The sequence below is a fragment of the Mesocricetus auratus genome, unplaced genomic scaffold (assembly GCF_017639785.1).
Source record: "Mesocricetus auratus isolate SY011 unplaced genomic scaffold, BCM_Maur_2.0 Super-Scaffold_100014, whole genome shotgun sequence".
NCBI classification, from domain to species: domain Eukaryota; kingdom Metazoa; phylum Chordata; class Mammalia; order Rodentia; family Cricetidae; genus Mesocricetus; species Mesocricetus auratus.
The window spans coordinates 73076117-73089097 of NW_024429197.1; the positions used below are offsets into that span (position 1 = coordinate 73076117).

At 42.0% G+C, this 12981-nt stretch overlaps 1 protein-coding gene, 1 long non-coding RNA gene and 1 pseudogene across 5 annotated transcripts in view; 1 reads left to right on the forward strand and 2 right to left on the reverse strand.

Annotated features, from left to right (window-relative positions):
- The window catches only part of Tnc (tenascin C), an 82313-nt gene that overhangs the window by 48947 nt on the left and 20385 nt on the right, over positions 1-12981 (forward strand). The window contains exons 15-17 of one of the 4 annotated variants that reach the window (XM_013117110.3): positions 4183-4458; positions 7468-7740; positions 9263-9535. The exons of 1 other annotated variant lie outside the window; for it this stretch is intronic. In XM_013117110.3, the coding sequence (XP_012972564.1) occupies positions 4183-4458; positions 7468-7740; positions 9263-9535 (822 nt within the window). The remainder of the gene's footprint in view (positions 1-4182; positions 4459-7467; positions 7741-9262; positions 9536-12981) is intronic. 2 more of the 4 variants (XM_021230123.2, XM_021230124.2) reach the window with 2 other exon arrangements.
- Positions 968-2446, reverse strand: LOC106021541 (annotated as a pseudogene).
- Positions 8827-9517, reverse strand: LOC121144046. Its single transcript, XR_005881390.1, has 2 exons — positions 9432-9517; positions 8827-9334 (listed from the first exon to the last, which is right to left on the reverse strand). It is a non-coding gene; the product is annotated as an uncharacterized LOC121144046 (long non-coding RNA).

Consider the following 12981-nt stretch of genomic DNA (forward strand, 5'->3'; position numbering starts at 1 on the left):
CTAGACTCTTAAACAGCCTCATACCCAATTATCCTAGTGATTTAAGGAAATTGTCAATAGTGCCCTGTTTCATTGTTTATTGTTTGTTTTCTCCAGCTAGGAAAATGAAAAGAAAAGGTAGTTAATTCATCCGATAAGCAGGAGGTAACCACACCGTACTCATCCCCTCAACCACAATGCCAGCTGTAGAGGAAAGGATACCCTGTCCAGAGACACATAGTAAAAAGGATATAATAGTCATGTGCAAATAAGGCGAGTTCCCAAAGGGAGCAAACTGTCCTTGCTCTGGATATCCAGTACCATGGCATGGGTTCTGTGTCAGATGATTCTCTTGAGCAGTAAGAAGGAATCATCTGTGAATTTAGGGAGAAAAGGTTTGTCCACTCTAGCAGTATTCTTAGCACATTTGAGGCAAGACATTCTCTTTACAGTTAAAGTAGCACACCCCACCCTAGAAATATATATATTAGGTGTGCATATTTACATATATGTGTACTATATATGTGTGAAATATATATATGTTTACATATAATATATATTTACATCTGTGTAAATATATGTACATGTTTGTATGATACATATATAAGAAATACAGCTTTTTCCTTATAGTTCACAAAAGAGGGTGCATGTTCTAGGGAACCCAAGCAAAGGATTGGCATCAAAATTACCTTCTACTTAGGCTACCAATGGTTGACAAAGACCTCATTTGCATGCTATTTTAGACTGCAAATTGTTATCAGAGCTTCCCCTAGAAAAAGGGAGCCAGAGGTACTTGGTCCCCAGCCCATTCATGTTAAAGTATAATAAAACAAAAGGGACAGATATCAGTTGACCACGTACACTTGGTTTGAATTGGTTTTCAACAAAGAACAATTCCTTGTCTGAAAGGTGAAGTTTAAAACCTCATGGATTTAGTCTTTCTTTTTTAAAGATAAGTTTGTATTTATGTACAGAAAACTTAGTGGTGAGTGCACATTTAACCCAGTTTAGTAGCGAGTTCTTTGGCATTTGCCTTTTCCAGCTTGGCAATTCGAGCCACAGATTTAGGACCCAGGACATTGCCTCCCCAGTGGCGGCGGATCTCATCATATCTGTCGTTGTAATTGGTCCTAATAGCTTCCACCAGCTTAGCCAGAGCACCCTTGTCTTCCCAGTTAACCTGTGTGAAGGCAACAGTGATACATGTCTTCCTGTGGACCAGCAGTCCCAGCCTGGCTTTTCCCTTAATGATACAGTAGGGGACCCCATCTTCCTACACAAGGCAGGCAGGAAGACCACCACCTAAGTGGGGTCTACATCGTGGGCAATTACCTTCAACTGAGCCTTCTTGTTCTCCACCAAGGTGGTGACTGTATTGACTCCTGCTCGAAGGACAGGTGGCCTCTTAGTTGGGACATCCCCTTTGCCAGCAGCCTTCTTCTCAGCACGGGGCAACAGCCTCTGCTTCTTCTCCTGCTTTGTCTCTGGCCTGTACTTGTGAAGGATTTAGTCTTTCAATTTTGACTATAATGGTGATTTAGGTTAACATATTTCCACATATAATTGCTTTCATACACAGCTCTCTTCTTAGCCACATCTCTTCCTCACATATGACCTAAGGAGTTTGCCCTTAGTAGCTTTCTTACAGAAATCAGTTGTTTTGATCATACTCTGTCTTGGGTCATCCTGAAACTCTGCTGTCCCTAGAAGCAAGCCTTCTTCTAATTACACCATTTGTCTGCACAGACTGATAGGCAGGATAGCGTGCTCAGAGCCTGGTGGCCCATACTACCACAAGCACTTCCCATTGGTGTATTTCAGTCTCCATGGAGCCCCTTCTGAGCAACATTTTAAAAGTCAGCTACTGCCCATTTTTCATCCTCTTACTTCTATCAGGTCCTTCTTATTTTGATAAAGCCATCTAATCAGAGATTTAGAGCTTTAAAATAAACTTCACCCCAAATTAAGGAACTTCAGAGTCTAAATGTTCTTCCCTGAATAGCTCCTCCCATCTGGACTTGGTCTGTTTGTATTTAGCTGGCATGACTGGTTTTGTTTCAATTCCTAACCCATCTTTTCCTCCACTCTTAAGTGGTCTTTCCTCATGGCACCCATTCTTATCTGCTGTGGTCTCTCTAATCAAAGTCTCCTGTGTCTCACTCGAAGGAATGTCTACATGCTGTTTGGAGTCACAGCAATCTTCAGTTTCTTTCCATCTGCCAGGAATTTACATATAGGGGCCCTTAGAATATTAAGAAGAGACCCTAAACTGCAACCAAAAAGCATCCTGGGAAGACCCAGTCTTGGCCATCTTGTTCTTGAGATTTTCGTTTGTCTGGATTCCTGACAAACAGGGTGCTCTCTTTTGATATCTACTCTGTCAAGCATGCACTATCACCCACTGTTGTCTGTTCTGAAGCACGAGAACTTCCTTTCCACCCATCATCTTGTCAAAATCGCAGTGCATGTGACGAATATTCAGAGCCTTAAATCCTTAAGCATGCCTGTCTCTCTTGGAAGCAGACAGCATGTCGAGGAAGTGTTTGTGAGGGTTAGAAGAGGTGGGAAAAAAGTCCCCTGTTTGCATGGAGCACTGCACATGCTCTAACTAGCATTCTCTTCCTGGGCTTTGTCTCAGCCTCACATTTCAGTGTGGTTTCACCCTTTGGGCGTTGGATGAAGGTAACACTAACTTCAGGAACCAAGGCGCCTATCTGCATGATGAGTGTGCTGGCACTGCCAGCCTTCTTACAGTCACAAGAGAAGAGTTACAGACTGCGTCTTTAATTCAGGAGAACACTTCTACAGCAAAAGATGGTGCAGAACTGAGTTACACCTGGGGGCTTTATCCTCTCTGTGGTTGGGGAGAAAAGTCAATGTGGTAATGAAAACTACAGCATCATCAGCACCTCAAACTGACAGGGAAGAAAAGCCGTGCCAGTGCCGTGGCTGTAAATTGTTTCTGAGTCAGATTCGTTTGATATTTAGAGACCTTAGAGCATTTATGTTTTTCAGTTTTGCAGTTAAAATTTACTCAAGTGACCCCATTCTTATCTCCATATATTGGCACTGAAGCGAAACAACTGCCGGGTTGGAAAAACAGTCTGGCTCTTTCCAACCCTAAGTCATACTGATAGCTCCATCTTCTAAGACTACTGTCTGTCTTTAAAATGCAGCCTGGGTTGACTTACTCCACATTAGTATTACTTAATAAATGGCTAGACGTCCATCCCATACACATCCCACTTGATACTAGCTGTGCAGGGCTGTTATGTTAAATGAGTTTCTTGTCACTGACTGTTTAAAGGACAAGAGAAGTTTTGCCTAAACAGAATTCCCTTTTTACAAAGGTCCCATTAAGTAAATTCCCTAATCAAGGAATTCAGTGTCTAACTTTAAGTTTCCTACAGCTTTTGCACCTACCAGATGTTTATTAATGGAAATCATCTTCATTTTCATAGCATTTGAGGTGAGGTATGGATTTTTCTATTATGCATGCATTTAAGTTTCCAATGTCCTTGAAGAAATTCCACATAAGTGTGGATATCAGCCTTTAATTTGTACATCCATATAGGTCAAATGAACATTAAGAAAACCCCAAGAAGCACTTTCTAAAATATGCTCAGTGGGACAGCAACTTGTTGAGGCACTTGGAGCCATCCATAAAATAGGGGATCCACTGGTCACTAAGAGCATAGATTTATTTAGAGAACAAGCTTATCAAATCCTTTGAAAGGAAGTGTGCTCTGGGAATCTTTGTAGTAAAAGAAATGGTCTCTGACTATGGTGGATGCTTCATCATGAAGCTGTCTGTCTCTGGGATATCGTGGAAGGCAGTGGACCTCAGAGGTTTGGGTAAATGTAGCCATATTACCTTTTATGAGTCCTATCTGTACTTCTGACGGCTGGTTGACTCTCCTTCACAAATGACTGCTCTTATACTTTAAATGAACATCTGCATAAAGAACACTAACTTCGTAGTGATACAGTCAGTGCAAGCAAAGATATTGCCCAATGTTCTTCTTTCTCTCTCTCTCTCTCTCTCTCTCTCTCTCTCTCTCTCTCTCTCTCTCTCTCTCTCTCTCTTTTCTGCAAGTGTTTGAATATATACATACATTTAAATTCAATGACAAAATTCTGAAGAAATCTACTGCTTCCTCTAACTACTCTCTCTTTGTTTCCGCCCATGTTCCTTCCCTTCAGAGCCAGAACCACAGTTGGGCATGCTAATCCTTAGCAATATTACTCCTGACAGCTTCAACATGTCATGGACCACGAAAGCTGGGCTTTTTGCAAAGATTGTTATCAATGTGAGGGATCCTCATTCATTGCATGAGTCTCAACAGCTCACAGTCCCAGGAGATACACAGCAAGCTCACATCACGGGCTTGGTGGAGAACACTGCCTATAATGTCAGTGTGACAGGGACCACCTGGGCTGGTGACTCCACCAGACCCATCACTGCCATTGTTGTCACAGGTATTCAAAGGTTCTCATTGTCTGTTTAAGATTCTGGGAAAAGGATATAGGCATTATAAAGGAGAAATCCAATCTCAAACATAGTCTTGACTCCAAATGTAAAAGTCTTTATTTTTAACCTACAGGTTGTGTGTGTGTGTGTGTGTGTGTGTGTGTGTGTGTGTGTATTACAAGTTTATATATATGGTGCAAAGTGATGTTTTAACATGTATATATTATAAATCACTAAAAAATCAATTAATACATCTGCCTTTTGTGATGAGGATATTTAAAATCTAATCTTCCAGCAATTTTGGAACATCCAAGTAATTTTTATTAACTGAGGACACTACTCTATGCAATAACTCATCCAAGCTTATTCCTTTTGTCCAACTGAACTTTGTACCTCTTGACCAATGGCAATCAGACAACCACAGCCTCCTCTCTACTTTCATCAGTTCAATTCATTTAGATTCTCCATAACAGGGAGATCATGAAGTGATTTTTTTCCTGTGCCTGGATTTCACTTACTGTCCTCCAGGTTTACCTGTGGAGTCAATAATGACAAAATTACTATAGGCAAGATATGTCAGTAGGTACAGCTAAGTGTTTATAGTAGCTGGGAGCAAGCCTGGCTGATTTCTAAACCTCTCTCACATCATCTTACGAACGTAGTCTCGGCAAGTTGCAAATTTATTTAAACCCCAATTTCTTTATTAGGGAAGAGAGTATCCATTTGTGTTCCTGGGTACCTATACTCGGAATCTAGCAGACAGGGGTGAAATGTCACTGCCTGGGATCCTCTCGATATTCTTTCCATGCTATGTCCCTCTGTTGTTTCTCATCAGTAAAGTGGTCTTGTTAAAAGAAACCCAGGCTGGGATGTAGCTCAGAGGTAAAGTCATGGCCAGCGTGAGTAGGCCTTAGTTTTCCTTCACATACCTGCACATAAAGAGCTAAAAAAACCAACAAGCCAACAAGCCCAGATGAAATAATAGAAATATGCATTACAACTTCCTCTTAGTAGAACATCAGGTGTGTAGCTTAAGGTTTTAAATAGTTATTTTTTTTTTCCTTTTCAATCATCGAATGTGAATTTAAGCCATTTCTTCAATACAGCAGAAAGAACAGGTGTGAGAGGAGAGTCTTACTACTCCAAGCACACAGATGCCATCAGGCCCTTACTTGCTGCCTTCTGCAGGACCTCCCACAGGACACAGAGAAGAGAGCCAGGCTGAGACAGCCGCACTCAGGGAGGAAGCACAGATCCGGTTACATTATTGTTTCTGCTAATCCATAATGTAAAGAGACTCCACATTTTGAAAGAGGCGTACCAAACAAGAAAAGAAAATGAATAGGAAAGGCTAGGGGTGGGAGACAAGCATTTGACTGACTAAGTAACCTGAAAGTAACCTGTTTTCGCTGGAATTCACTGCTTTGATGGCACAGAGCTACAGAGACCAGCTATAAAAGAAAGTCAGCACTTATGTAAACAAAAGCAACATTTGAGACCCTTGTTTTAAAAACCAAGACTGTTTGAACAGCAACTATGATTTCATCTTTGCTTTGATAAAATTACAATTCTTGGGAAATCTTCTCATTAAAAAAAAGAAAATAAACATTAACTGTTTCCAAATCAGCACAGGAAGTCCAAGCCACAGCAAAACATAAGTCTCTGTTTCTGGATGAAGGCATTCATTCACTCATTCAGATGCCAACGACTTCTTTTTAAATATTTTCTTTATATCCTAGGGATTTTAGCTGGAAAAAGAAAGACAGGAAGGAAGGAAGGAAGGAAGGAAGGAAGGAAGGAAGGAAGGAAGGAAGGAAGGAAGGAAGGGAGTTCTAAACTAAATTCTGCCAAAGCAGACTTGGACATGGATCCCCCCCCTTTGATATAGAGCAGATGCATTCAGCATGGCTATGCGCCATTGTACTTGAGAGAATACACTGGGGATTCTCCTCAGGCTTCTCTATGCTCAGGATGTGTCTGCACTGATGGGCTGGGGATGGAGAGAGAACACTGAACTCAGAGCAAGCCCACGTTGCATTCCAGCTTACCCATGTACTAGATCTGGGAACTTGGAGAAGTCTTTCTTTTCCCATCAATGTAATGAAGGTTAGCAGGCTATACCTCCTTACAGTATTATTCATCATGTTACACTGGATCAAGAAAGTAACTCAACTAGGAGTTATTTTCAGGAACTTGGCTACCATAAGGTCACTCTTTGGGAAGCCCAAGCAGTGTGTGAAAAGACTCATTGGCAACTAGGAAATAAGTGTGTCTGGGACACAGATGTTTGATGAATGGATGAACAAAGCATGATAACAGGATACCCAGAAAAGTAAACAGCACAAAGTTTGTCAAGTCTTAGACTGTCTTCCTGGACTGTAAACATAAGCTTAAAATATGAACCAGAGTAAAATATAAAATACACTAAAAAGGCAGTATGCTTGCAACAACAATAAAAAATCTAATTTGCTTCAGAACTAGGAACAGAAAAAAAAGATAAAGGTCCCAAGCTGACACAGGGTGTCATATTTCTGTAGTGAGAAGTGCATGGCCTGGGTTAGGATCAGCTTAAACTTTGCTCTGTCACATGCTAGGGTGAGATTTGGGCCAAATCATTCTACCACCTTTTAAAAATCTATGATTGGAAGTGACACTTGCTACACCGTCTTATTGAGAAAAATCACTCTACACAACACTATCAGGTACCCAATACATTATTATTAAATGTTCCTTTTCTGAGTATTCACTCATAGGATGATTGACTGGGAATCTGCCAGTGATTTTGAAGTCATGGTATTCATTCACGGGATGATTGACTGGGAATCTGTCAGTGTTTTTGGAGCCATGGTATTCACTCATGGGATGATTTACTGGAAATCTATCAGTGTTCTTGGAGTCAGGGGTATCCACTCACGGGATGATTGACTGGGAATCTGTCAGTGTTCTTAGAGTCATGGGCTGCTCTAGCCAAATCAGTGCTGCTAACCTGAGTCATTTTCACTCCTCCCTTCTTTCAGAGGCCTTGTCCCTTCTGGAAAATTTAACCATTTCCGACACTAATCCCTACGGGTTCACAGTTTCCTGGACGGCATCGGAGAATGCCTTTGACAGCTTTGTAGTTACGGTGGTGGATTCTGGGAAGCTGCTGGACCCCCAGGAATTCACACTTTCAGGAACCCAGAGGAAGCTGGAGCTTAGAGGCCTCATAACTGGTATTGGCTATGAGGTCCTGGTCTCTGGCTTCACCCAAGGGCACCAAACCAAGCCCTTGAGGGCTGAGGCTATTACAGGTATTTCATTCAAGAGAGCCATACTCTCCTCTTCCTGGTCCCTTCCCATGTAGTCTGTCTACGGGATCACTGTGATTTTAACATTTTGTCTGTATTCTCCATTTAATCCACAAATGTGGCTTGTTCTTCCATGCTTTCCCTTGTTTCAAACATCTAATGAGCACTCACGCCTCCCATCCTAGAAAGGAGAAGGTCGAAATGGTTCCCTTCAATGTTCCAAGTCCTTTAGTTCATGTCTTGCCCATAGCTCTCATATGCTTGCTCCACTGACCTTCCTCTGTGTCCATCCTGGCTGGTCCCCAGCTACATTTCAGCCTTCTCAAAAGAAATATACCAATGAGTATATTTTGAAAAAGTATTTTAAAGTCTTTGCTACCTCAGAGTCTCAACCTGTGATCTTAACCAACTTACCTAGTTATCTTACCATTGGAAACTAAAAGAAATTTATTAAACTAGTCTTTTATAAAAAAACTAATATCAGAGAGGTTGTCCAACACAGACTAAATCCATAATGTTCTCAAAACTAATACCTCCTATGGAAATCCCACATTAACCATCTTAACAGTCAAAAACCTGTGTTTCCCAAAGTATTTCTAGAGAAGGCAATCTCTAGAGAGTGTTCACAGACCTCATTTGATGACATTTCATTTTGAGATAAGTTTGGAAACAGGATCTTTGACAACATAGGCTGTTTGGAATATCTTATTGTGTGTTAGCAGGGAGCAGTATTCTCCAAACTTGTTTTACAAGGAATTCTTTGTAAAGGAAGGGGATAAAAATAGGAATAGTTTGTTTTAAACACACTTTGGGAAACCCAGCTTCAGATTTATTTTGACCTCGAGTTTTGTCTAGTTATGAAAATAACCCCTGGGTACAAAAGATATTTAAATATATTTCAAGAGGTTCCAAGCCTCATTCTACCATATTACACTTACCTAATGGCTAAAATAGCAAAGAAGTATAATTGACAGAAAAAGAGGTAAAGAATGGCAGCTTTCTTCTGTATAGAAGCTCCTGTGAACAAAGGCAGAATATTTTAGGTTATTTTGCTCTGTAGGGAAATATAATCATCAGAATCATTGGGGATAGTTTCACAAATCGTTAAAGTTGGTTTATTTGTCTTTTTAAAATGAAAAGAAAAGCACTCACAGACGGCGGGCACTCAGCCACTGGAAGACAGAAGAGCAAATGTAAACAAGTTATAGCTTTGAACTTGTTTAATAATGAGTGGGAGGGGCCAACGCTAAGTCCAGATGTGGATTTATGCAGTTACTTTTAGACAAAACTCACAGATGCAAGAGTACACTTGCCTTGTATTGAATGTGTCAACTCCATGTTTTCCCTGTCCTCGCCCTACTAGACTTATTAACATGGAATGGTTTTCTTTCCCAGTATCTCAGGACACTCTGTCTCTGAAAATCAAGGCATGTCTGCACTCTGATAGTCCACCAGGAAGAAGGTTGTATGGACTGCTGATTAATGCTCTGTTTCCTCCTTCTTCCACCATCTTCTCTCCCTCTAGAAGCTGAACCAGAAGTTGACAACCTTCTAGTTTCAGATGCCACTCCAGGTGGTTTCCGTCTGTCCTGGACTGCTGATGAAGGGATATTCGACAGTTTTGTTCTCAGAATTAGAGATACCAAAAAGCAGTCTGAACCACAAGAAATAACCCTCCCTTCCCCCGAACGTACCAGGGACATAACTGGCCTCAGAGAGGCCACTGAGTACGAAATCGAACTCTATGGAATAAGCGGTGGAAGGCGATCCCAGCCAGTCAGTGCCATAGCAACAACAGGTACTGTAAACAAACATGTGCCATAGCAACAACAGTTACTGTGAACGAACAGGAGAGGAGAGAGGAAAGCAAGACTCACTCCTCTTCCTGTAGAGATGGGTAATTACAAGAGCTCTTAGTGCAGGCAGTCTGGCGTTCGAATTCTGGGTCCTTCAAGTGTAGACTGTTCTCCTAGACTGTGTGGACAAGTCTTTACACCAGAAAAAGAATGTGATGGCGATTACCCAGCAGGATGGTGAGGGTTCAGTAAATTAGCTCATGTAAAACCCGTGACGTGGGACCTGACGTGTAGTAAAAGGCCTGTGAAGGAGAGCTAGTCACAGTATCTCTTTCCCGGATCATCATCTTGGCAAGTAGTGGACATTAAAGTCCAAAAAGTCTTCCTTCTCTCTCATGGTATATATCCAGGAACATAACCTTTTGTCATTTGGTCAGATGTTCCAGTTGCACTAGATGAGGGACAACAGATTAATATTTATAAGATGCTTCACACGATCAATCGATACCATGGTTAGCAAGCTAAAAGATGAAGCTGGTAAGACCAGCAGGACAGTCTTCCTGAGGCTCACAAACATGGTTGGACACTTTTAACACATGTACATGCCCTCTATTTGCTATCAGATGTGACAAGAAGAAAGGAAAAGATGGCTGATGCATAGCTGTTATGGTCATAAAACCACATTTGACTCTTTAGAGGGAGAGAAAGTGACCTGAGAGTGTAGTGATAATTTTAGAAAACTGAGGGAAGAGGCAAGATGTCATTCCACAGAGACAGCTGCCTCAAAGGAATTAGAGGAAGAAATTAGAAAATCCCAGAGAAAGGATAAAACCCTGGAAATGATGAGCTTCATACAGAGGAGCTCGGCCTCCTCTATTGACATCTCAAGGATCTGAGACCCAGAAAACTGAAATGCCCTGCCTAAGGTCATTCTGGTATGATGGGCTTATATGAATGTTTTGTAGTTATTATTTTAATAAGTAAACCAGATGACTGATAACCAATGTTAGTCCCTCCCTACTCTGTGCATTAAGACAAGTTTAGTTGTTTGGGAGTATAGACGTGGGTTTGTGGTGTGTGTGTGCGTGTATGAGTTTGGTGTGTGTTTGTGTGTGTGCACATGTATGTGCTCATGTGTGTGCATTCACTAGCATGTGAAAGCCAGAGGTCAACCTCAAATATCATTCTTAGAAGCCAACTACTCTCTCATGTTTGTGTGAGTGTGTGAGTGTGTGTGTGTGTGTGTGTGTGTGTGTCAAGGGCAGAGAGACAGAGAGACAACACAGACAGAGTACAATGTGTGTCCATTTTGTATGTGTGGTGTGGAATGTGCACACCACAACAATTAGATTACAAGTGTGACACCATGCCAGTTCTCCGCATGACTGCTGGGGTTGATCTCAGGTCACTATGCTTACACAGTATGCACACTACAGACTGAATTATCTGTTACTGTGTCAAGAAGCTGCAAGAATCTACCCACAGAAACTATAACCAGTACTTGCACACATGGAGAGTGTGCATTAATTTAGTGATAGGAAAAGCACTGATCCTCTTACACAGAGTGCCCCCACTTCATGTATTGGTGGCACAGTGGTTAGCATAGCTGCCTTCCAGAGTACCCCAACTTTGATCTCCTTCCTCCTGTGGCCACCACAGAATGGCCCTAGATCAGAGGCCCAGACTGATCTTGGTTTATAAACATTGCTCTTCAAAGTTTATTTCTGATCACTGATTTTGTTTTGCATATCTTTTTCTCTAAAAGTCCTGTAGTTCTAAGGGTGGGGAGAAAGTAAACATGAGCTGATTTGCTTTCTTAAGAACAAAAGAAAAGGCAGAGCTTGCTTCTTTTGGGAGGACCCACTCTTAGGCTCCTCTCTATGGGGTCTTAGTTCACAGACAAATAGAAGAGAACATGAGTGTGTGTGTGCATCATGTGTGTGTCCGTGTACACCTGCACACCATGCTCTGGGAGCAGGAGAGGCCAGGATAGGTGACCTAAGCACAGCGAGCACATGCCTAACTTCACCGTCAGTCCTCAGCTGCAAGTTCCCCTTGTATTTGTTCATCCCCTCTGCTATGTTCTCTCCTCCCTGAAACCACTGTGAACCTTCCTCGATGGTGGACTGTCCCCTTACCTCCTGATAATGGTCAGCTGTGACTACTCTTTGTAGGAGAGCTCTGTCTGGCTACCAACTGTCTCCACTTGAGTACCCAGAGCATCATGGAAGGAAGGTAGTACAACCTAGTGATTAGTCAGTGGCCTCTGAGCAAACTCTCAGAGTCGAGTCATGTTTCTCCCACTTAGCACCTGTGTGACCTTGGGGAAGTCTCAAGACCACCATCTGGAGAACAGAACTTAACTCAAAGCTTTGTCAGCCTAAGATTTAAACAGGACACCAGGAGTGACTGTTTACTTTTTCCTTGCCTATTTTAACAATGCAAATTGTAAATTTTATTTTTAATAGATGACAAAAACCAAGAGTTGAAAAGTGGAGTCCTGACTGGGTAGCTGCACATTGGTCCTACCTGGAAGCAATAAATAGTACCACTTTTCTTCTCTCCAGAAATATACAAACACACAAAATTCTACCTACACTGAGTTCTTGAGCAGTGTGTTTGAACAAATCACATATGTTCATATCCGGGTGCTTTATGCTGAGAGCCATGTCTTATCAATAGACCTGAGATGATCCTATGGTCATCATTTAGTCACCCCGTTCATGGGCACTTATTTTGTCATTTGCCTTGTTCCTCTGTACCTGCACTTGCAGTAGCTTCTTCTCCCCACTAAGGTCAGACCTCCATAGAGAGATGCTTCCTCCTCTAGGAAGATAAGAGCTGCCAGGTCCTTGCACAATCCTGAAAGTCCCTCCAAACTAAGCAAGAAACACATCAACAGGAAATCGTGACTGACCTCCTCTTCTATAGACTCCCAAAGCCCACCAAAGGTGCTCACAGTAAGAACCTGAAATACTTCCTTGGTCTGCCACAGTCTGTCAGTACACGTGTTTCTGGAGCTCTCTTCCAGTCATAAGGCCTAAAGTTTAATTGACACCTCTTTCTCACCCTCCAGAACAAAGTCCACACTGTGACCTGCCCACATTTCCCTGTCAGGCAACCTCTGAACTCCTCAGCCCCATGTCAATCACGATGGACTAGAAGCCACACCACAGAGTTACAATTGCATCATTTTGGAAGCCCAATTGGTATACTTCAGAACTATCTGCTTAGCAAATCTCCCTTTGGTAGAACACAGGCTTTTCATGTCCGATACCTCTGATTCAGTCATGCCTTTCCCCGGGAAGTATAAAGACAGAAACCATCGACTGAAAAGCACAAACTTTGTGCCACACACAGCCAGGCATGTTGCTAAATGCCCAGGATACAGGCAGACCAAGGGAGAACCATCTTCGTCCCCATTTCATAGATGTAAATACTGAGCCCC